Source organism: Gracilinanus agilis, chromosome 5 (assembly GCF_016433145.1).
Source record: "Gracilinanus agilis isolate LMUSP501 chromosome 5, AgileGrace, whole genome shotgun sequence".
NCBI classification, from domain to species: domain Eukaryota; kingdom Metazoa; phylum Chordata; class Mammalia; order Didelphimorphia; family Didelphidae; genus Gracilinanus; species Gracilinanus agilis.
Window position 1 is genome coordinate 168798599 of NC_058134.1, and position 24143 is coordinate 168822741.

Sequence of the window (24143 nt, forward strand, 5' to 3'; positions counted from 1 at the left end):
ATTTTCAGGGTCTCCTGCTCTACACCCCAGCCTCCCCAGCCCGAAGAGGCCTTCCATCCCCACTGGGGCCCCATTCTCCCCTGCCCCGGGTGGCTGAGCTCCCCAAAGAGGCGTTCTCCAATGGAGCCTTCGCTTTCCCTTCACTTGCTGCTTATTCCCTTACAGTTCAGCCTCTGACGGTATCCTCCCTCTGAAACTGCTCTCGCCAGACTTCCTGGTGGTCTCAGTCCCAAATCAGCTGGCTTTTCTCTGTCCTCATGGGCAGCTAGGTTGTGGAGTGCTGGGCCTGGAATCAGGAAGACTTGAGTTCAAATCTGACCTTAGGCGTCGGTCAGCTAGCTGGACCCGGGGCAAGTCCCTTACCCTCTCCGCCTCAGTCTCCTCATCTGTAAAATGAGGATGAGGATAGACGCCATCTCTGAGTTGTGGAGAGAATCAAATGAGATCATTACGAAGTGCTCAGCTCAGTGCCTGGCACATGGTGAGCAGTATAGAAATGGCAGCTCTTGCTAGCTAATAGCTTTTAATACTATTGCTTGCTTTCTCCACCTTTATACTCTCTTCCCTCTAGATTGTCAGGACACTGTTCTGGTGTTTCTCCTGCCCATCCTTCAGTGTCTCCTCCCCTGAATCTTCATCTAGGTCACGCCATCTCATCACAGGTGCCCCAGGCTCCATCCTGAGCCCTCTTCTCCCTCCAGACTTCACTCAGTGATCTCAGTATTATATGTTATAGAATATATAAAAGTATAAAACTTTTCTCAGTATTTAGTTAACCAGGAAAGGGCTCCCATCTATAGAGCTGTATAAGAATCTTCCTTGGACATGTTTTAGTGCTACTCTGGTAGTCTCCGTGGAGTCACTTGGACCCACTCCTCCTCCCAGCCCTGCCTTCCCACCGTATTCATGTTCTCATTTACTGCTCCTGGACTTGCTCTGACTAGCTTGGGGAAGTGACCTGTCTGCTTTTGGTTAGTGAGTGGCTGATGTGATTGTAAGGGAACACATCTTTGATATTCCTTAATGGCCAAAGTTCTACATTGGTGCTGCTTTTTATTCACGGAGGGGATTTCACCTTGATCCAGTCCAGTGGCAGAGACCAGTGCCAGATTACAGCAGGAGATCGTATTTCTTTACAGCTGACCAGGCTGTGTAATACGGAGTTCAAAGAATCTCCTAACAATCCCTTCTTTGTGCTGCCAAACAAAATTATTTCCTTTGAAGTTAGAGCTACGATCTGACTTCTGTTTCAGTCATCCCTCTGTGGCCCAAATAGACTTTCAGTAGCACTATCATAGAGGTAAATGTTTCTTTCTTTTCTTTTCTTATGTCATAGGCCACTTTGGCAAGCTAGCAAAACTTACTTTCAGAATCATGTTTTAAAATGCATAAAATAAAGCTGCTGGGGGAAGCTAGGTGGCTCAGTGGATAGAGTGCTAGGCCTGGAGGTTCATATCTGACCTCAGACACTTACTTAGCTATGTGGCCCTGGGCAAATCACTTACACTTGTTTGCCTCAGTTTCTTTATCTGTAAAATGAGCTGGAGAAGGAAATGGCAAACCACTCCAGTATCTTTGCCTTGAAAATCCCAAAAGAGGTCATGAAGAGTTGGACATGACTGAAAATGACCAAGCAACAACAAATAGAGCCCACAGAGTTACAAAAGAAACCAGTGATGTTGAAACAGTCATTAAAATATTTTTAAAAATCAGTTCTTAGATCACAGGTTTTATAGTTTGACAAGGCCATTCCATTTGTCTTCAGTTTGTTCTCATGCTAGATGTCTATTTTAATGTAGATGTCAGTGATATATGCTCAAAGAAGCCAAGAGAGACCCCGTTCTCCAAATGACATATTACTAGAAGATTTAGTACTTGATGGATGATATGTAGGAAAGTTGTTCAAAGTTATTAATCCCACCAAATAAGATTAATTTAATTCTTGTATATTCTTTTATGTGCTTCTGTATTAGGTCCTGGCCAACGCTTTATATTTCTCTACCGAATCATGCATAGACCAGTCTCTTCCCTTTTGACTTGTATACTGTATGAGGACCTAGCCTTCCAGAACCAACTGACGGAAATTGATGGGACCCAAGTGAGGAAACACAAAAACATAATGCAAGTCTTTAAGAATGTCGAAGAGCAAAGTAGCCTATTAAAGGAAAGAGCTAAGGAAAGATATGGCTGGCCATATTTTGGGCCAGACTTTGAGCTTCATTACAAAAGAGAGGTCTTTTGGAATGTAGAGTCCAAAATGACTAAGGTATTTAGGAAACTGTTGGAATAATTGAGCATAAAAATATAGGGGCTTCATGGCTTATTGGACCTTTGACTCCAGAACACCACACATAGTGACTGAACAAACCACACAGCTGATTGGTCGAAAGTAGTGCCCATAGAAATTCTTGGTAGTGGTAGTCTAAATTTTAATCAAGATAAGAACAGTGCTTTTTTTTTGCAGTCTTTTCATTTATTTCTTTTAAAATGTTTTATTAGATATAGACTTGCATGGTAACGATAGAACAGGAAGTTTTCATTTCTTGGATGCCTGACAACAACAATTATTGATTTCCAAGTCATGTTTTTAATTACAGGTTCCCATATTCCTTCAGTGTGTACTTAGAAGAGTTCAGAATGTCTAGCAGGGGAAGGCATATTTACAGCTGGACCTGGTGAAAGCTTCTGAATCATAATTGGGACCTTCCTGACCCCCCTCCCCCTACCTTGATAGTGATTACTTTGAAGGGGTGAAAACTCATTTAGATGTAGAATTCCTAGCATTTTTAAAATAAAAAAATCCACATTATTACTTTCTACTCATACATATAAATGTGATTAAATATTTTTTAAATTATTATTCAGTTTTATGCTTTTGTCTACATTCTAACTCCAATTTTCTGGAGATGGTTGTAAGAATGAAGAGAGCCAACTGACCAATGTTATGATAGAAGGGAGAGAGAAGGTCTATGACCGTGAGACTCTCTTGGAGCTCTCCCCTCTTGCCAAATATATACTGCCGAGACTTTGAGCAATGTCTTTTCAAGTACTCTTTTCTTGTATCTTTCTTCTTGGTGATTTTCCCAATTTCCTTTTCTTCTCTTGATGCTTTTCCCCTTCTCTGTTTCTCCATCACATGTTGTCTGTTGTCATACATGTTGTTGGACGGGCTCTCTGGTCGTCATGTGGATTGTGATGCTTTGTCAGTAATGTCAATCATTTGTGTGTGTGTATGTTATATGCATTTTCAGATGTTTTGCAATGATTTTGTGTTTCAATTCTCAGTCCTCAGCACTTTCTGTAATTTGTCTATCTTGAACTGTTTCTGGGTGTTCTGCACTTTTGATGGATTAGTCATCCAGTACATGTATGAAACGTAGCCACTTACATCTTTCCTCAATGCCTATGTTTGGTACCCTGATTACAGGTACATTTGCTTCTCGATATAGTCTTTTCATTTCCTCTTCATCATCAGAACTCATGTCATCAGAGTCTGTGTAAACAGGATATGTTTGTGATGACTTGGTATTAATTTCATCTAATGCTAAAATTGCTTCAATGTCCATATCTGCCAAGTCATTTTCTGGTAGCATGCTAGTCATGTGTGGTTCATTGCTTTCTGTTTCTCGGTTGACTTGACTCATGGGTTCAGCTGTTTCTGTTTTTTGATTCACTTGAATCATTGGAGCCTCTGTCTCTGTATATTACATTCCTCTTCCTGTTGTAAAGTGACCACTGTTTGTTCTGGCATTGGACCCTCAGATTGCAATGCATTTTGATCTTGCAATGCATTTGCTTCCCCTACATTGTTGTTTCTGTATGGCATTAACATGTTGTTATCTTGGTTGTTACTCTGGCTTGGCTGTATTATTTTCTGGATTGATTCATTGTTCTGTGTGAATGATTCCCCTATTTGGTTATCTCTTAAGCATTTAGAGTTCTCTCCAGGTGGAGGCATTCCTGAATTAACACAAAGCTTGTAAGTTTGGAAGTTTTTGAATCAAGGTTTTTCTCAGAGTTTTTTTGGCTTAGTCTTTTATTGTTGGGTTTAAGTTTAAATGTCCTAGTATGTCAATTCAATTCTTTTCTCTGTTAACCTTTTCATGTGCGAAGTCTCTTGGAGGTTTGCTTGTGTCATTGCTTAAGGATAATGCTCTTTCCTTCCCAATGGTCTTTATTGTAAGTTGCTTTGCAGTTTCTTTCATATCATTGTCTGTGTGTGAAACTGCTCAGAACACCCATTTAAGCTTATCTCTTCAACTGTTGCATTTGGATTTGCTAGTGTTGTAGTCATTATGTTTGGTTTAAAGTCTGGTGTAAATGCATATATATTTTTCCTCCTTTCTCTTTGAATCATTGTCTTTTATCCCATAAATTCTGTTTTTGATTTCTATTACATCCCTAATCATTTGGTTCTCTTCTTCTATTTGATCCCTAGATTTAATTTTTGCTTTTCCATGTCCATAGTGTATTTCCATGCCCAAGTCTCTTATGTCAAGGTTTTTATGTCATTTCCCATTGCCATACCCCTTGGGCTTTCCTTTATGTTCCCGGGCTGTTTCCTGGCATCATAAGGTGTCATGTTTTCCCATTAGTACTTGGGAATAACAGTTTTTCACCCTGTGCTATGTACTTTTGCATAGTCTGCAAGTCAGGAGCATGCTGACTAGATGATGCACAATTGTGATCACATTTGTTTTCTCTCTTGTGAGTGTTGTATCTAGATTTTGTGTATGTATTATTGTAATTGCTTCTTTTGTTGCTGTTGCTAAGTTGGACTTTGAGGTGACAATTTTTCACTATATGCCCAAATTCCCCACAAAGAAAACACCTTATATTATTATTATTATTAAAGTTATTGCTAGTTTTTCTGTGTTGTTGGTACTGAGGTCTGGCTTTATATGTGTGTAGGGCTTCTAGGTTTTTGATTTCCTCTAATTCTTTTTATTTGATGGCAGATTTAGCCTCTTTTAATTGCTCCTTTAAATCTCTTATGATATCATCTTTTTTATCTAATGGATTCTTTGGATTCTTTGGTTTCCTGATTTCCTGAGTGAACATATGCAGCAGTTTTATGTAGGTCTTCCAAACTTAATGATTCCCATCCCGGACAATGCAAATTAAAGTATGTTCTAATTGGTAGGGAACTGCCCTTAATAAACTGCCTTCTTATGTGTTGCAAGTTGGGTTCATTTAAGTCTTGGAACTTCAAAATCATTTCCCCAGCTTCAACAAGCCTATCTAAATATGTTGAGGGGGTGCTCATTTATCTCTTGCCTTAATTTTTCAAATTTTCCCCAGGAATCAGGATGCTTGGCAAAAGATTTCATAGCTTCTACAAGATCTTCCCTAGCTCTTCTTAGGTATACTAGGTTTTGATGACTATTTAATTCTAGATCTTCATAATATTGTGGCCAAGATGTGAAGTTTGTGTTCCTTTGGGTCTCCTCAATAAATTGTGCTTTCTCCGCTGGTGTAAATAATTCAGAAAGAATTCCAATGTCCAAAAATGTGAGATCAAAAAGTCTTAATGCTCTCTTAAATTCTTTTATGGCCTTGAAAGGATTTAAATAAAAGGCAGGCATTCATTGTTTTAGGGTGTCTAGATCTGCAGCAGTGAATGGCTTATGTCTTATGTCTTTTTATATGGAGAAATCCAGAATCTGGATGCAAAATCGTGTGATCAATAATTGGCAATATTGGTACTGCTGGTGCTGTTGTCTCTTCCTCTATTGTCTTTGCTGTATCTTTATGTGACTCAGCTGTTTGCATTGCTATTTCTGTTTTGTTCCCTGCTGTGATCCCTTTTCCTTCTTTCAATTGAGCATTCTCTTCAAGTAACTTTGCTATTTCTTTTCTTAATGTCATCATCAACACAGTATTATCATCCTCGTGTCCTAGCAATTTGTGCAACTAAATTCTTTAAGGACCAATAGAAATGGAGGAATGAGATGATGACTGCAATTGTGGTTGGTATGAATGCAAAGATCCGACCTATTTCTAGCTTCAGCCATTGGCAGGAATCATATATTTCTATGATTCCCATTATATAGCCTGGGATCACTACGATCCAGAAATTATAAATCATAGTAAAAAAGTTGTATAGTAACATAAGGATTTCCATCATGGTACACATTGTTTTCCCCATTGACGGATCCATAGTACCAGTTAGAATGTAAAATTTTTATGGTACTGTGCCTTTAAATTTTCTTTGTTTGCTAAGTTTGTTCCCTTTGCTATGCTGTGGACAGGAGAAAAATGGCTGCTGTCTGGTTCAAACAGAGACTTTTTTTTTTTTCTTCAGAATTACTAGGTACTTTACCTAAGCTGGCTCTACCAGAATCTGTAAGAATAAAGAGAGCCAAACACCAATGTTATGAGAGAAGGGAGAGAGAGAGAGTCTATGACGGTGAGACTTTCTTGGAGCTCTCCCCTCTTGCCAAATATATACTGCTGAAATTTTGAGGGGGCGTCACCCCAAAACTGGGTGACCTGAATGGTCGTGCTGCTCCACAGGAGCTGGGGGCAAGGCTTCCCTATAAGATGAGGTATTTGGTACCCCAATCCAATTCTCAATGAGGGTGGGGTTCACGCAAGCCTCCTCCGAGGTCAGTCAACTTCACAGGGAGTGGTCTGGCTCTAAGATGGAGGAAGCCAGACCAAGCTGTGATTCCCCTCCCCCTCGTCTCTCAGGCACTCTGGAACACTACCTGACTGATGAATGGCTTTTATTCTTTGCAATTCAGGGGTTAGGGAAAGGGGTGAAGGGCAGAGGGATTTTGGGGTGCCCTCTTCTCCATTTCTATGGTGTCTGTCACTCGGGTGGGAACATTTGGGGTTCCCACTCCCAAGCATCTCCCCCCTTGTCCCTTCTTCTGTTTTTTATTTCTATCCTTCTCTATAATTGCAAGTAAGACTGGAAAGGGTCTCTCAGCAAGGTTGGGTAATGGGAGAAGGAGCCTAAGAGATCACTCTCAAAATGGAGTCCCAAAACTTAGCTTCCTTGATGATTGAAGTCTTGTTGGGTAAGAAGCGATGGGATGCCTTTGACCAGGGAATCGGGGTTTCAATGTCCAAAGAAAGATCCTCAGGAAGCCCCCAGGACTGGATCTGAGCTGAGATGTTCTCCTCCTCTCTCCTAGTCCTCCACCGGAAGTCCTTTTCCTCCCCTTCCTCCTCCAGAGCAATTACCCAGAATTTTCTCTGGTCCCAACTCTCAGTAACTGTCACCAACAGCCTTCTTCTGGCTCTTTTTGTTCCATCCCCCATCCTTACATTCTTTGTCATGTCTCAGAATTGTCCTGGATCGTTGCTGATAATAGCTAAGTCTATCACCATCGGTCATTAACACAATATTGCTGTTATTGTGAACAGTATTCTTCTGGTTCTGCTTATTTCACTCTGCATCAGTCCATGAAGGTCTTTTCAGCTCTTTCTGAAATCATCCTGTTCATCATTTCTTATAGCACAATAGTATTCCATCACCATCATGTACCACAATTTGTTCAGCCATTCCCCAGTTGAGGGACATCCCTTTGCTTCCAATTCTTTGCCACCGCAAAAAGAACAGCTATAAATATTTTTGTACAAGTGGGTCCTTCCCTCCCCCGCCTCCCCGCCCTTTTTTTTTTTTTTAATCTCTTCGGGATATAGACCTATTGGTGCTATTACTGGATCAAAGGGTATGCGTTGTCTTATAGTCCTTTGAGCATAGTTCCAAATTGCCCTCCAGAATGGTTTGATCAGTTCACAACTCCACTATCAATGTATTAGTGTCCCAATTTTATCATATCCCCTCCAACATTTATTATTTTCCTTTGCTGTCACATTAGCCAATCTGATAGGTATGAGTGGTATCTCAGAGTTGTTTTAATTTGAATTTCTCTTATCAAGAGGGGTTAAGAACATTTTTTATATGATTATTGATAGCTTTGATTTCTTCATCTGAAAACTGCTTATTCATATACTTTGACCATTTGTCAATTGGGGAATGACTTGGATTCCTTTAAATTTGGCGAAATTCTTTATATGAGAAATGAGACCTTTATCAGAGAAATTTATTATTTTTTCCCAGTTTGTTGTTTACCTTCTAATCTTGGTTGCATTTTTTAATTTAATATAATCAAAATTATTCATTTTATATCTTGTGATGTTCATTTCTTGTTTGGTCATAAATTCTTTCCTTCTCCATTGATCTAACAGGTAAATTATTCTATATTCCCCTAATTTACTTATAGTACCCTTTATGTCTACGTCATATACCTATATTGAACTTAATGTGGTATAGGGTGTGAGATATTGATCTATACCTAATTTTTGCCATACTATTTAACAATTTTCCTAGCAGTTTTTGCCAAATAGTGGGTTCTTATCCCCAAAGCTAGGATCTTTGGGTTTATCACTTAACTTTCCAAGGTTATTTACCCCTAGTCTATTCTATTGATCCACCCTTCTCTCTCTTAGCCAGTACCATATTGTTTTGAAGACCACTGCTTTGTAGTACAGTTTAAGATCTGTTTCCACTAGGCCCCCATCCTTCACATTTTTTTTATTAGTTCCCTTGATATTCTTGACCTTTTGTTCTTCCAGATGAATCTTATTTTTTCCAGTTCTATACAATAATTTTTTGCTAGTCTGGTATGGCACTGAATAAGTAAATTAATTTAGTTAGGATTGACATTTCTATTATATTAACTTGGCCTACCTATGAGTGACTGATGTTTTCCCAGTTATTTAGATCTAACTTTGTGTGAAAAGTGTTTTGCAATTCTGTTCATGTAATTCTTGTGTTTGTTTTGGCAAATACATTTCAAAGTATTTTATATTGTCCAGAGTGATTTTAAGTGGAATTTCTCTTTCTCTTACTGCTGAATTTTGTTGTTGGAAATATATATGTCTATATACATCTCTATATATGTGTAAATATATATAAGTGCTGATAATTTATGTGGGTTTGTTTTCTGTAACTTTGCTAAAGTTATTAGTTCAACTAGTTTTTTAGTTGATTCTCTAAGTATACCATTATATACAAAGAGTGATAATTTAGTTTCCTCATCACCTACTTTTACTACAATGTTAAATATTTTAGGTGATAATGGACATCCCTGCTTCACTCTTGTTCTTATTGGTAAATAAAATCTTATCCCTATTGCAGATGATACTTGCTGATGGTTTTAGATAGATACTTTTTATTTTAAGGAAAGGTCCTTTTATTCCTATGCTTTCTAGTGTTTTTAATAGGAAAGGGTGTATTTTGTCAAAGGCTTTTTCTGCATGTATTGAAATAATCATGTGATTTCTGTTTGTTTGGTTATGAATAATTTTTGACAATTGTTTTTTGACATTTTAAAATTCAGATTTTCTTCCTATCCTTCCCCCAGCCCTGAGGTGAATAGTCTGATATACCCATACTTCTGTATAATACAAATTTCCATATTGCTCATGTCATGATAGAAGATATATGTCACACACAATAGAAATATCATGAAAGATATATATAGTGGATTATGGCATTGTAGGAATTGAATTTTAATACTTTGACTAAAATATATGAAAATTATAAATAATATAGTGGTTGCCAATTTAAAATATTATAGCTCAAAGTCAAAATGACTTTTAATAGCTTTTATTTACAAAAGAGGTGGGCAGAGAAATACAAGAAGGAATAGAGATGTCTAGCCTATCACACTAAATATTGCTCCAGTGCTTGACTCAACCAGGCACAACTTGTTAACCCTCTTAACTGAAGACAGGAAAGGAAAGCCAGCTATCCATTTACCCAAGTTCCCTCCAAGAGGCAGGTTAAGATGATGACTTGAGCTGAAGGTGACTCCTGAGGCCAACTTTCTTCCTTGAGCCAACCTTCTTCTTGAAGCTGACTTCCTTCTTGAAGTTCAACTCCTTCTTGGAGTTGACTTTCCTAGCCCCAGAAATTCAGAGCCTTTTATAGTGGCTTCTTGTCCCTTCCCCTCTTCACAGGGGCCAATCACAGCTTCCAAATTGCCCTGCAGTGTCCAGAGGGGCAATGTCTTGTGGGATCCACTTCTCACCTCTGAAGGTGTTAATCTTATAGGCTTCTGAAGGGTAAACCTTTTTTATCATGGGATTCACATGGTTCTGATTGGGTTAAAAGGGTGGAGCTCTCTTTACTTAATGGTTAGCTAGGTACTAAGTAAGGGTACTAAAAGAGTTGACTAAGTGTTAACTCAAAGTAGACAAAGAGAATAAAGAATTCCCTTTTACAAGTGTTAACTCAACATAAAAAGAATAAAGAATTCCCTTTCACAGCATGTTTTGATTTGTACTCAGTTGCCAATAGTACTTATTTGGTTAGGTATAGAATTATCTTTGAGTCCCTAGTGATTATTTTGGAGACTTGTTTTGCTGATAAATGATTTAGTCTTTTCCAGTTGATCATTATATAGTATTTCTGTTACCGTATACATTGTCCTTCCTGATTCTGCTCCCTTCACACATCAGTTCATATGAGTCTTTCTAAATTTATCCTGTTCACTGTTCTTGTTCAATCCTCAAGTGATGGACAATCCTTCAGTTTCCAATTCTTTGCCGTTATAAAAAGAGCCATGAAAAATATTTTGGTACAGGTTGATCTTTTTCCTTTATCTCTGATTTCTTTGGGATATAGGCCTAGTAATGGTATTACTGGGTCAAAGGATATGCCTAGTTTTGTGACCCTTTGAGTCTGATTCCCTATTGCTCTTCAGAATAGTTGTATCAGTTCAAGTTCCACCAACAGGTGTATTAGGGTTCCAATTTTCCCACATCCTCTCAAGCACTTTTCATTTTCCTTTTTGGTCATGTTAGCCAGTCTGGTGTGTGTGTGCAGTAGTATCGTTTTATTTTTATTTTTATATTTTTATTTTATTTTATTTTGTTTTATTTGTATTTAGTTTTTTAAAATTTGCTAATCAGTAGTGATTTGGGGCATTTTCGTGACTATGGATAGTTTTAATCTCTTCCTCTGAGAACTGCCAGTTCATATCTTTCACCATGTCTTGATAGAATATTTTCTTAGACTTGGTTCTCTATATGAGACTTTTGTCTGATACTTGCTATGAAATTTCCTCCCGTATTTGTTGCTTCCCTTTTAATCTTCATTGCATTGGTTTTGTGCAAAGACTTAATTGAATATAATCAAAATTATGTTTTATTTTTGTGTAATGTTCTCTATTGTTTGGTCATAAATTCTTCCCTTATCCATAAATCTGGCAGAGAAACTTTTCCATGTCCCCCTAATTTATGGTGTCACCCTTTATTGCTAGATCAAATACCCATTTTGAGTTTCTCTTGAAAATACTATAATAATTTGGTGTATGGGGAGATATTGGTCCATGCCTAATCTCTGCCATATTGCTGTTCCAATTTTCCCAGCAATTTTTGTCAGATAGTGAGTTCTTAACCCAAAAGCTTGGATCTTTGGGTTTATTGAACACGAATTTGCTATGGACATTAACTGCCATGTGTTGATTATCTAATATATTCCATTGATCCACCACTCTTTCTTAGCCAGTACCAGATTGTTTTGATTACTGCTTTATAGTATAATTTGATATCTGGTACAGCCAGGCCTCTTTTCATTTTTCCCCCCATTAATTTCCTTTGTATTCTTGGCCTTTTGTTCTTCCAGATGAACTATTTTTCCTAGTTCTATGAAATAATTTCTGGGTAATTTGGTATGGCATGGGATGGGTAAATTAATTTAGGTAGGATTGACATTTTCACTACACTGGCTCAGCCCATCCAAGGGTAATTAATGTTTTTCTAGTTGGTTAGGTCTGACTTTGTGAAAAGAGTGTTTTGTAATTGTGTTCATATAGTTGCTGGGTTTGTTTTGGCAGGTATACCCCCAGGTATTTTATATTGTCTACAGTTACTTTGAATGGAATTTTTCTCTCAATGTTGGACTTTGTTGGTAGTAAATAGAAATGATTATGTGGGTTTATTTTGTATCCTGTGACTTTGCTTAAAATATATATGATTTCAACAGTATGGGTACTTTAGAGTGGTGAGTTGATCTGGCCAAAATATTTCAATACTTAAGTGGCCAGCTGTCTGTTTTATCTTTCCAAATTTAGCTAGTCTTGTTCTCAGACAACACTTTCAGTGAAATCATATCAAGAAGACTTGAGTCTCCCAGAAGTTCCAGTCTGCTAGCCAACTGTAAGAACCAGGATCCCTCTGCACCACAGTTAGGCACAGGAATAGTCCTTTCGTGAAGAACACTATACATAAAAACTGAATAACAGCAAAAAACAGAAATATGGAATATCTTACTCTTGGTTATACCCATAGGAATTTGGATGAGGCAGAGATCTCTGTGTGTGGATTGAAATTATCTTAGAAGGTACTATGGAAGACGATAGACTTGGGGTAGGCTTTGACAGATGGACTCCTAAGGTGACTGGATTAGGGTTACAAAAGGAAAAGAAGTTTGTTCCACTTAAATACTTGTTGACTGTTACATTTAAGCTTCATGTTTTTCATACTTGTACACCTGAAAATACTATAAGAATAATTTGAAGAATTAAATTTAACATGGGAAGCTTTCGGAAAGAAAAATAACAGGAAAATGATACCAAAAAATTTAAAAATCAGGTAAAATTGAAGCCAGAGTGGTGCATCATATTTTCTGAGAAGCAGAAGAACTAAAAGATAAAAAACTTACAGGAGCAAGTTATAAGGTATCAAAAAGGTAGGGTTCCCCCTCATTAAGGAATAAGACATAGCAAAATCTCACTTCTTTGCTCACCTGAGTCAGTCTTTATCCTGTAAGACCTGTGAAGGATGAGGTCAAACTTACCTATAATACTTGTAAGCAGGAGCCATTACAAATCTGGGAGAGATTTTGTGAAAGGAAAGTCAGCTGCCTGCTACATATTACTCACTTCCTAGTGTCCAGGAGGTTTTTTTTAAGTTGGTTATCATCATTTTATTATTCTGGTACATACAAATATGGGGTTCTAAAATTTATGAAACAGATATTTAAGCTCTCAGATATCATGCATGCTAGAACCTTCCTTACAAATTAAAAAATGTATGTAATATATATTCTGATTCTTTTCAGCTTAAAACCGTTTTGCCGATCCTTTTCTAAGAGTACGGAAGTAAAGTATAAACCACTTGGAATGCTGAAGAAAGCCAGAACAGTATTCCTAGAGTCAGGTAAAGGCAATATTTCTGGGTTCTCAGTGCATTTTTTTTAAGGAAGGCTGTATTTTTTGAAATTATCAAGAAAGGAAATAGAATCTAGTACTTTATTTGCTTTTCTTGGAAAAAATAATTTTGCCTATATTTCTTTTGTCTATAAAATAAGGACCAAATTGAATCTCTCTTAGCTTATTGACATATTATTAGGATAAACATATTATTTAGTGCTTTGTGCTTCTTGGAAATAAGCACTAGAAAATGGCCAAAGCAGTGTGAAGTTATATCGACAATTATCCATTATTTATGTTTACACTAACATACAGACATTAAGAACTAATTATGTCTGTATGTTAGTATAAGCATATATATATATATTACATATATATATATATATATAATCATTTTTGGTTTAGCTGAACTTCAGTATGATAGAAAACTACTACTTATCTAAATAATACAAATATTACTTTAGATCTTCCTGCCCCTTTTTACTTTTATTTCTGTTACCCAGTCAAAGAGAATTTTACAGGATTTCTTCTCCAACTATATCCTCCTCTTACTTTCATTCTGGCAGTTAGAAGTCAGTCAGTGAATTCTGATAGAGGCTGGGAGAATGTGTTTGATTTTCAACATTTTGAATACTTTTAATTGCATATATATGTGGTTATTAAATATATGTAATTTGGCTGTATCAATTATCACCAATCTGAATAACCTGTAGGGTTTCTTAATATTTTTAAGTTACAGACTTACTGTTGTCTGTTTAACCAGCCAATCAATCAGCTAGTGTTGCGCATTTACCATAATGCAAGGTCCAAGGGAGATGGAGATATAAAAAAAAAACTTCAAGACTTGATTTTTAACCTTTAGGAGCTTGATCTAGTTGAGATAGAACAAATGCACAAAAATATTTAATCTTAATTAAAAACATGGCATTATATAAGTGGTGGTGGTAGTTAAAACTATTTGAATAGTATATAAAGTATTATAATTCAATGGAAATAACATAACTCGGAAAGATAAGATATGGCACTGTGATCTGAAATTTCCTAAAAGAACCAGAGAACTATCTATAAAATAACTTTTATGCTTTATAAGAGGGATCTCTAAGATGCCTTAGATGAGGAGTACAGCTGGATACATTAAACTAGTAATTCCAAAAGTGGGCGCCACCGCCCCCTGGTGGGTGCTGCAGCGATCCAGGGAAGTGGTGATGGCCACAGGTGCCATTTATCTTTCCTATTAATTGCTATTAAAATTTAAAAAAAAATTAATTTCCAGGGAGCTAAGTAATATTTTTTTGGAAAGGGGGCGGTAGGCCAAAAAAGTTTGGGAACCACTGCTAAACACAAAATTAATTGTCGTAATTTCTGTAAATCTCTCCCTTTATACTTTTTTCCCCTTGGGGGGTGGTCAGAGGATGAAGATGAAGATGAAGATCTCTTTGATGACCCTCAGTTAATGCCTTTAAGACACAAGATCCCAAACCAACATACTTTCCAGCCTTTGTTACTTCCCCAAAAACCTGAACCTCAAGACTGTCCAGGACAAAAGAAGCTGAGCATAGCAAGCAGCAGAACAGACAGTGTACAGACTTCTCTTTTGACCAACTTTCTAGACTGTGAAGAATCCAACAGTGAGGATGAGGAACAATCTGAAGCTTCTTTTCATAGAGGCTTAAATTCTCTTCCATTACAGAAGCAGGAATCAGATGTGGACATACCAGAGTGGAAAATCTTCTTTAAAAATAATGCTGACATTCCAGATGATGGTTCAGAAAATTTAATTTCTTCCACAGAGGCAGGTGGATCACAGTCACCAAGGCTTTTCAGTGATTCTGATGGAGATTCAACTCACATCTCCTCACAGAATTCTTCTCAGTCCACACACATATCAGAACAAGAAAGCCAAGGTTGGGACAGCCAGTCCGATACTGTTTTGTTATCTTCTCAAGAAAGAAATTGTGGTGACTTTACTTTTTTAAACAAAGGAGGGTCCCGAAACAGAGATCTTGTCACCTCGTGCCAACTGGAACAGATTACATCTGGTCCAAAAGACACTTCTGATGTGAAAAGCAGAGCTCAAGATGGAGAAGCAACTACAGTAAATTGTGAGAAGGATGCAAATGAAGAGGAACAAAAGCTGTTGAATCTTAGCACCAGTGTGGATTCTCAGAGCTCCTCAGACTTTGAAATACCTTCAACTCCTGGTGCCGAACTTCCCAAACAGGAGCATTTACAACTTCTATATGCAAAACTGTCAACAGGTGAAAGTATAGCAATTGAAAATAAGCACAGAACATCCAGTTCTTAAATATTTTAGAATTATAATTTGTCAAAATATGAAGAAAACTTTAAACATATTTATTGCAGAGTAAATGTTTTAGAAGATTATGAGAAAATTAAGACCTAGAAGAGGATGTTTTGAAATACTAAATCATTGACTAATGTCAACATTTATAAGAAATGAACTTTATTTTCTTAATAGCAAAATATCCATTTTCTTTCCTTCTCCTCACCCTTGAGAAAGGAAAACAAAATTCCTGTTACAACATACGTAGTTAAGCGAAACAAATTTCCTTATTGGCCATATCCAAGGGACACTTTTCGGGCCCTCAACCTCTGTTAGGAGGTGGATTGCAGTATGTTTCATCATAGTTTCTGGATTCATGGTTAAGTTATATTGATCAATTCTGAACTTTTTTGAAAAAAATTTATTTTACAATGTTACCGAATAAAGTGTTTTTATTCTGCTCTCTTCACTGCATCATTTCCAAACATTCATCCCAAATTTCTCTGAAACCATCCCTTTTTTCTTACAATAGTATTCTCACATTTCCATATAACTTTTCCAGCCATTCTCCAGTTGATGGGTATTTTACCTTGTTCCCCCATCTCTAGCTTCTCATACTTTGCTACTGCAAAAATATTTCATGCATCCTTAATTAGAATTTGTTTTGTTTGGGCTAATCCTTCCCCTACTATACCTTTCAATCCTATTCTTTCTCGAGTGAAATGTATTTCTGTACTCAACTCTGTGTCTTGTGATTATTCATGTTTGACCTTTTATGTTTCTCTTAATTCCTGTATTTGAACTCTAAAATTCCTTTGCATCTCTGATCTTTTTAGAAGGAATGTTTTGTAGTCCCATATTTCATTATAGATCCATTTTTCCTCCAGTAGCATTATACTTCGTTTTGGTGGATATGTTTTTTTTTAAACCCTTAACTTCTATGTATTGGCTCCTAAGTGGAAGAGTGGTAAGGGTAGGCAATGGGGGTCAAGTGACTTGCCCAGGGTCATACAGCTGGGAAGTGTCTGAGGCCAGATTTGAACCTCCCGTTTCTAGGCCTGACTCTCAATCCACTGAGCTATCCAGCTGCCCCCCATGATAAGTAATTTCTTGGCTGTAAACTTAAGTCTTTTGCCTTCTGAATTATATTCTAAGCGCTTCTTTCCTTTATAGTGGTGGCTCCTCAATATTTGAATTCTTTCTTTCTGGCTGCTTAGAGTATTTTTCCTTTTATCTGAAAACTATGACCAGTGGATTTTTTCTATTTCCTAGTTGCCCTGATTCTAAAAGATCTGGATAGTTCTATGAGTTTTTGAAATATGTGATCTTTTTTGGCAATAGCTTTCAGGTAATCCACTGATTCTTAAATTATCTCTACTCAAATCCATTTTCCAAGTTAGTTGTTTTTGCTTTGATAACATTTTTTTGGTCCATTCTGATTTTTAGGGAGTTTGATTGGTTAAAGTATCTCAAATCAATTCTCTTTCCACTTCTTCAATAGTTCTCATTTTCCATTTTAATGTCTGTTTTTTTAAACCTCTTTAATCTCTCCTAGGAATTGTTTGAATTTGTACCCAAGCTTTTTTTTTTTCTTTTTTTTTTTGTGTGTGATTTTGCTTCATGTTTTAGAGCTGTTCTCTTTTCTTGGGTTTTATGTCTCGAGTGTCTGTTAGGGTGGGATTCTTTCTTTTTTTTTTTATTTGCTGATTTTTTCCAGCCTACTTCCTCACTTTAAAATTTTTTAAGGCCAAGCTCTATATACTTCTAGAAAAACCATCTGGACTGGTCCTGTTGCTGCTTCCTTGGGTTATAGAGTGTTATTCTGAGGTCTCAGGGAGAGCAAGCACCCAGGACCTGAAAGCTTTTAGTGCTCCTGAAGTGCTTTGATCTAGGGCAGAATCTTATTGCCCTCCTGGTCCAAGTTCTGCAAGTCTTAGCCTGGGTTTGGGTTTGAACAACAGATTTGTAGGTTATTATATCTGGACTTAGCTAGCTAAAAAGTTCTGCTGGTTCACTGACAGAATTGTCGGCTTCCTTTTGGTCTGAGATTCCTGCCCCAGTTACTGCTTTGCAGGCTTCAGACTGGAGTAGATTCTGTGACTGAGATCCTACTCTGTTCCTAAAGTCCAACCCTCAAAGCTGCTGATTGTTTCTGAGTGCAATGCTCCTTCCAGGAAGAGGGCAGGGAAGTGGACTTCTCATCCTGGAATACCACCCCAAGGTACAGACCCCTCCATACCTTGTCCTGGACAGTGAGGAATAGATCTGCCAGTTGCCACTTGTTCTTGTATCCTACACATGTGTAGGCCCATTCTGGTGGATCTGGAATTGCTTCCTGCCCTAGTACACAGCCTTTGCCTTCATTGGAATGCTTCTTTGTACAGAGCACTCTTGGCTTTAACAAACTTTTATTTGAAATGTACAGTTACTCAGAAAAATAAGTGCATCAGCTAATGCTTTCACATTTTTTTTTACAAAGCTCCAATTAATTTTTATTTACCAACACATCAACTCCGAAGGAAAAAATGCTTTTGTAGTTGGCTATTCAGTAAAGGAAAAAGGAACGAAAGTTTAGGATTTCCTCAAAGTTTAAGTAGAATATGTACATCAGAAATATGTAGTTTATAAACTACCACCGTTTCCTTACCTTTTGGGAGTTGCAACCAGTATTCCTGCTAATATTTTTAAGTTGAGAGTGACATTCATGCTTTGTGAGCACCAAACTCACTATGAAGGCTGAGCCTACATGAACAGAATTTATTGTTAAGATCAAAACTTAAAATCATTTTAAGCTGACATTTGATAATATGCAGTTATTGTATGGTTTGGTTAATTAGGTACAAATATTCAGCATTCCACCTAAATAACTAAATTTATATTAATGTAAATCAAGCATTTCTAACAAAATAAAACTAGTGTATAGTTATGTACTATAAAGGGTAGGTGGTTAAATTAGACAGAACATTAAAGATGTTCCGAGACCCCTCCCAGGTCCCTCTGATTCATGCATAACTGAGGGAAAATTTGATGGCAAGTCTCTCCCTTCCCTGGAAGCAGAATATTGCCCCTAAGTTTTAGGAACCAGGACAGGATGGCTACTAGGGTCTCAAGTCATATATATATATATATATATATGAAAAAATATATTTTTTTAATCCCTTACTTTCCTTCTTAGAATCAATACTGTGTATTGAGGCAGAAAAGCTATAAGGGTAGGCAATGGGGGTTAAGTGACTTGCCCAGGTTCACACACCTAGAAAATGTCTGAGGTCAGATTTGAACCCAGGACTTCCCATCTCTGGGCCTGGCTCTTAATCCACTGAGCCACCCAGCTGCCCCTCTCAGGTCATATTTTAGATCAGATCAGGGCAACCTTTTCCTTACTATGGAGGGAGTTGCTTTGCTTCACCAAGGAAAGTTTAACAGGGAAGTTAAACCTCAGGATCCATAAAAAAAGACTTATTAAGAAATGGCAAGTGACTCCTTTAAAATAGAAAAAAACGAGGGAGCCTGCCCTGATCTCTCCCTTTTCCCGGAGGGTCAGGACGGTATCTCATTTCATCATTGTACATGGAACATATTAGAAGTCTAATATGGCTGCCTATAAAGCTTGATCACTAACGAGTTAAGAACCTGGCCAAAGCAAACATTAAGAATGATAAAGATGACGTGGCAGCACATATAGAAATGACAACTGCAACCCTAAACAAAATGTTGACTCGGGAAAACATAAAAATAGGATCATGATAGGAATTGGACCTGTGGCTCCACGTATGCGTGAGACTCCAAACCTCAGACTGCCTGGCTCCATGGTCAGAAATGGATAAAATAAAATGTCTTAAGTGACAAAAGTAAAATCATTTTTAGAGACATTTAACATTTAACTCATAATTAGGTCAACAGAATCCCCAAACCAACTCGGCCAACTTATTCTCTTGCCAAGCAATAAGACGTGATGTCAGAAAGCAAAATGGGTTTCAAATAGGAGTTCTTTGCCAAACGTTGCAGAATTTCTTGATAGGATAATATTAGGATTATTGCCTCACAAACATCAAAAAGTAGCTGCGATTGCAGAAAGCTTTGGCACGCAACACAGTAGCTAAGCAGAATTGTCCAAGAGCACTTTTAGGTAGAGCAGAATGGGGGAATAAAAGACACAGAACAGGACACATCTTCCAGAATCTGCCTTGGTAGAGTAAAAGGGAGGCTTACAGCTTCTCTTACTGGGTTTCATGTGTGCATATACCAAGACCAAAATGACTTGTCAGACAACACAGAGGTAACATTGTTCCACAATTCTCTGATAATGGGACGTGGATGTTCTCCCTGGACTCCAAGTGGATTGAGGGAGGATAGGCTGCCTTCCTACTATGCCAGTTATTCTGAGAGGTCTGCAAATGAAGGGAAAACTGTATTGTTTCAACATAATTGATTTCTTTTGAAATCCCATGTCTCTCATGCATTAAAAAACATTTTTCTGAGAAGGGGTCGAGAGGCTCTACAAGAGTACCAAGGAAGTGAAATGCAAAGTGTCAGGGATCCCTGCTCTAAATGGTAATGTTCTCTGTGGATGGTGTTATAGTACCTGTGTGGCCATGCAAAATCTATTTAAGAAAAACCAAGTGGATAGTGTGTATGTAACAGCCAAACCGACCCAAGAGTTGCATGGACCAACTATCCTACTGAGTACATTCACCCATACAAGTATCTTGGACAAGCAGTGAAGATAAAATGGGCCCAGAAATGAACTGGAAGACAGTAGGTTAGATGTGGAATTATTAGAAAACAGTATAGAAACTCAAGTTTGAACTCTGGCCCTGCCACTTCCTACTTGACTTTGCATAAATTACCTCATCTTTCTGGACCTTCATTTCTTCATCTATAGCAACAACTAAGGTCTTTTGCAGTTCTAATATACGAGACTATAATTGCACTTAGAAATTGTGCAGCATTTCCAGTGACTAAAGTTATTTCCCAGATCCAAAAACAACATTCTGGTGAGGCAATATCACTTTACCATCAAAATATGAATCATGGAAAAGCATGCTTTCAGAAGAATAAAATTTTCAAATAACACAAAGGCAGTGGGAAGAGATAGAAATACACAATGAGTGTAAAAGAAGGGGCAGAAAACATCATCAAAGGCACTCATATTATCGGCATGTGAGCCAATTATGCAGCAAAAAATCAGGGATAATAGATGGGGAGCCCTACTGCCACACGGACACCTATGAAGTATTAAAGGAGCTAAAGGGAGACCCTCAGGGTTATTGAGATCCAGAGGACATCACTCTCTACTGAAATCCTTCAATGCCTCATCATCACGTGGAATTGATTCTGGGTTCTCAAAGTCTACACCAATGGAGTACAAAATCAGACAGGTCATAAGGTAGAAAAGTTTCCAATAAAGGATAATTAATCAACAGTGTCTATTGTCCAAGAACTGGTCTAATTTGGAGTCCTATTAACAAATTGGCCGCAAGGTAATTAATTTTAAGCTTCAGGGACTCATGAAGACACTTTATTAAAGTATAAGGGACTTTGTCAGTGGAGGAAGCGCTGCCCCAGTAATAAAATCACAGATCCTTGGAGTATTTAAAAAAGCAAAAATCACACCAAATGGAAGGCACAGATGGGTTGTGATCTGCACTGAGGAAGGACAACTCACACTAAGACAAAGGCTAAATCCCACTTTCTCTCCTTTCCCCCTTCTTCCCTGGGAGCAAGCCTGCAAGGAAAGTAAGCTGGACAATATAACTTAGAGGAAGTACATCTCCTTCACATTGCAATTTAATACCTCAGTAGGTGTGTGATTATCGATTATGGGTGTTTTTCCAACGGGGCTCACCCACACCTCCATCCTATGCAGGTCTTATCCACGATCTTCCATAAGAGATCTTCTCAGTGTATCCAAGGCCTTCCTCTAAGTCTTGCAACATTCTGTGGGTACGATATTTAGGCTTCTAGTAATTCCTCACTGCCACATAACTAGTCCATCTCCCTTTCAGCATATATTTCTTGGACAATATCTCTCAGATCATTTCTTGAACGTAAATCATTAGTGGTATGTTGCAGTTTACTCACACCTTTCATATTTGCCCTTTGGGTCACCATATTTTTGATTCATCAAGGTTTGCAGTGTACCATTATTCATAGGCAAAAATTATCACCAACTCTATTGGTGTTTTTAAAAAAAGATATTGTTTCAGGGAGTAGCTTGGAATCATTAATTTCCAGGCATATCTAGGCAACTCTCTTTTAATTTTGGCTGAAATTTTAGAATTCATTAGAATTCAAGAAACATTAGTTGACTACTATATAAATATCATTGTGGTAGGCCTTACGCATATGGAGATGAATGCATATAATTCTTACCCTTTGGGATTTTACTGGGTTGGGGAAGATTGTGAAACAGATCATATGACACAAGAACAAAGGAGAGATCAAGACAATTGCCCTGAAGAAAGTTGAGAACAGAGAAATCACTTTCAGATAGGATTGGGGGAGCGTTTAATAGAGGAGTCCTCAAGTTGGTCCTTGGCAGAAGAATTTTTTCAGGCACAGATGAGGGGGAGGTCTGCACATAGGCAAGATGAGAAATGGGAAAAGCCAGTAGATTTAATTTGGCAGAAACACGATGCTAGATTACAGCCATATTGTAAAGGGCGCAATACATGAAGGCAAAAGCGTTCAGATTCCAACCTTCACACAGTCATTTGGAAGTCGCTTGGCAAGTGTGGAAGAGGCTGAGAGCAGGGGGATGAATTAGGAGGAACCAGATCTAGGATGAAGGCAATAGGATTGAAGAGAGCATAATTTTAATATAGGACAATGAGTGGGAGAATAGTGGGAAAGGGTAAACAAGGGAACAAATATTTTGCACATAACTTGAGTTTGAGGTGTTATCAAGACATAGAATAAGTAGTACCTAATGCAATAATAAGACAGGTTCAGGGAAATTGAGGCTAATGATATGGCTTTGGTAATTATCTACATATTAGTGACAATAAAATTAGTGACCCAAGGGACAGACCACCAGGCAACAACCTTTTTTTGGAAGTGAAGAACAGGGTCTTCTAGAGAAGGAAGTTGAGTTGTCAGAAGAACCAATAGAGCACCATCACAGAATAAGAAGTTAGCATTTATATAGTGATTCAAAATTCACAAAAGGCTTTAACAAACATTATCTCATTTTATTAACACAACCCTAGGAAGGAGGTGCTATCATTACCTTCATATTTCAACTGAAAAATTTGAGGATGAGTGAATTGCCCAAAGTCACCCAGCTGATAAGCATCTGAGGCAGGATTTTAATTTGTCTCTGCCTCCGTTTCTTGTATGTCACCTAGCTGTTTCCAACCTAAGAAAATGTCCAGAAAGGAAGGCCTGGTCAGCAACGTCAAATTATACATAAAAGATAAAAGAAAATGAGAATGGAGGACAGGCTTTTGGATCCTGGCATTTGAAAAGTCAAAAATGATCTTGAAAAAACTCTTAGTACTTTAGTCTATGTCAATTAGTATGAATTCATTTTATCAACTTAGCTGAGAGAACCACAATCTTAGTAGACAGAAATAATAGGAAAAACAAGGCAATTTTGGAGTATGTGTCACTGTAGAGGAAAACAAGTTGCTTAAATAAAGAGATTTTAGCAAGTCAGGACAACAAAAGGATGCTTGGTGTCCAGAGGAGTGGGGAGCAGAGGTTGAAGAGGGAGGAAGATGGGAACATAAGGTAAATGAAGAAGTTTTGTCCAAGACAAAGGCCCATGTCTTGTAATAAATATTTCCATTATTCTGATTTGGGCCTAATTGAGACTTCCAGGTCTAGAATGGAGCAGTCCCGATCAGCCTCATCCCAAACTGGGAGAGGTCTTATCTTCTTGCCCCTCAAAATCTACTTATTTTACTTGAGACAGTTTCTGTCCTATTTAGTTTGTCATAAGCTACCTTTGTAGTTAAAAGGATAATAATGGGATACATTACAATATTACTTCTTGTAGACAATAAACAAATTTTGGACAAAATATTCTCCTTCCCATATGCCCTTGCATGTACCTCATGAAAAACAATTGCTTATATGCATGTTTTTAGGGATTTCTAACATTTCTCCTTCCCCTTTTTGTATTACATAAAAAGAGAACTAGAATACATAAATAAGTGGCATAACACCACTGAGATTCTTTTCTTTTAGAAAAATGCTGAATAATTTAGTCAATCAGGTTTCATTAGTGGCAGCTAATGAGCAGATTGGATAAAGCACTTCTTGGAGTCAGAAAGACCTCCTGTTCAAATTTGGCATTAGACACCAGCTTGTGACCCTGGGCAAATCACTTAACTTATGCCTGCCTCAGTTTCTGCAACTGTAAAATGAGGACAATAATAGGATTATAGTGTTCTTGTAAAGATTGAATGAGATATTTGTGAAATATTTTCCCATCATTTTTATAATATATATTAATAATACTTGTCATTGTTTTCTCCCCCAACATTTTCCACTGTTATGCCAACCTCATTTTAAGTTGTCAAGAATTAAAGTACATGGTGATTTGATTTAAAGGCTCTTTTTGAGTTTTTTTGTATTTTTCTGCTCTGTTGTCCATAATGCCTGTTTGTACATAAACTCAGTCTCCTCGACGGTGGTCTTTTTGCTTATTATAAAGCCTGAAAGGCAAGATGACTTCC

The 24143-nt window shown here is 37.5% G+C and overlaps 1 protein-coding gene across 1 annotated transcript in view; it reads left to right on the top strand.

Moving 5' to 3' along the window:
- Positions 1-15905, top strand: part of DCLRE1C (DNA cross-link repair 1C) — a 58398-nt gene extending 42493 nt beyond the window's left edge. Inside the window, exons 13-14 of the mRNA XM_044677908.1 lie at positions 13085-13182; positions 14594-15905. Coding sequence (XP_044533843.1) covers positions 13085-13182; positions 14594-15480 — 985 coding nt within the window. The 3' untranslated portion in view covers positions 15481-15905. The remainder of the gene's footprint in view (positions 1-13084; positions 13183-14593) is intronic.
- The last annotated feature ends 8238 nt before the right edge of the window (positions 15906-24143 follow it).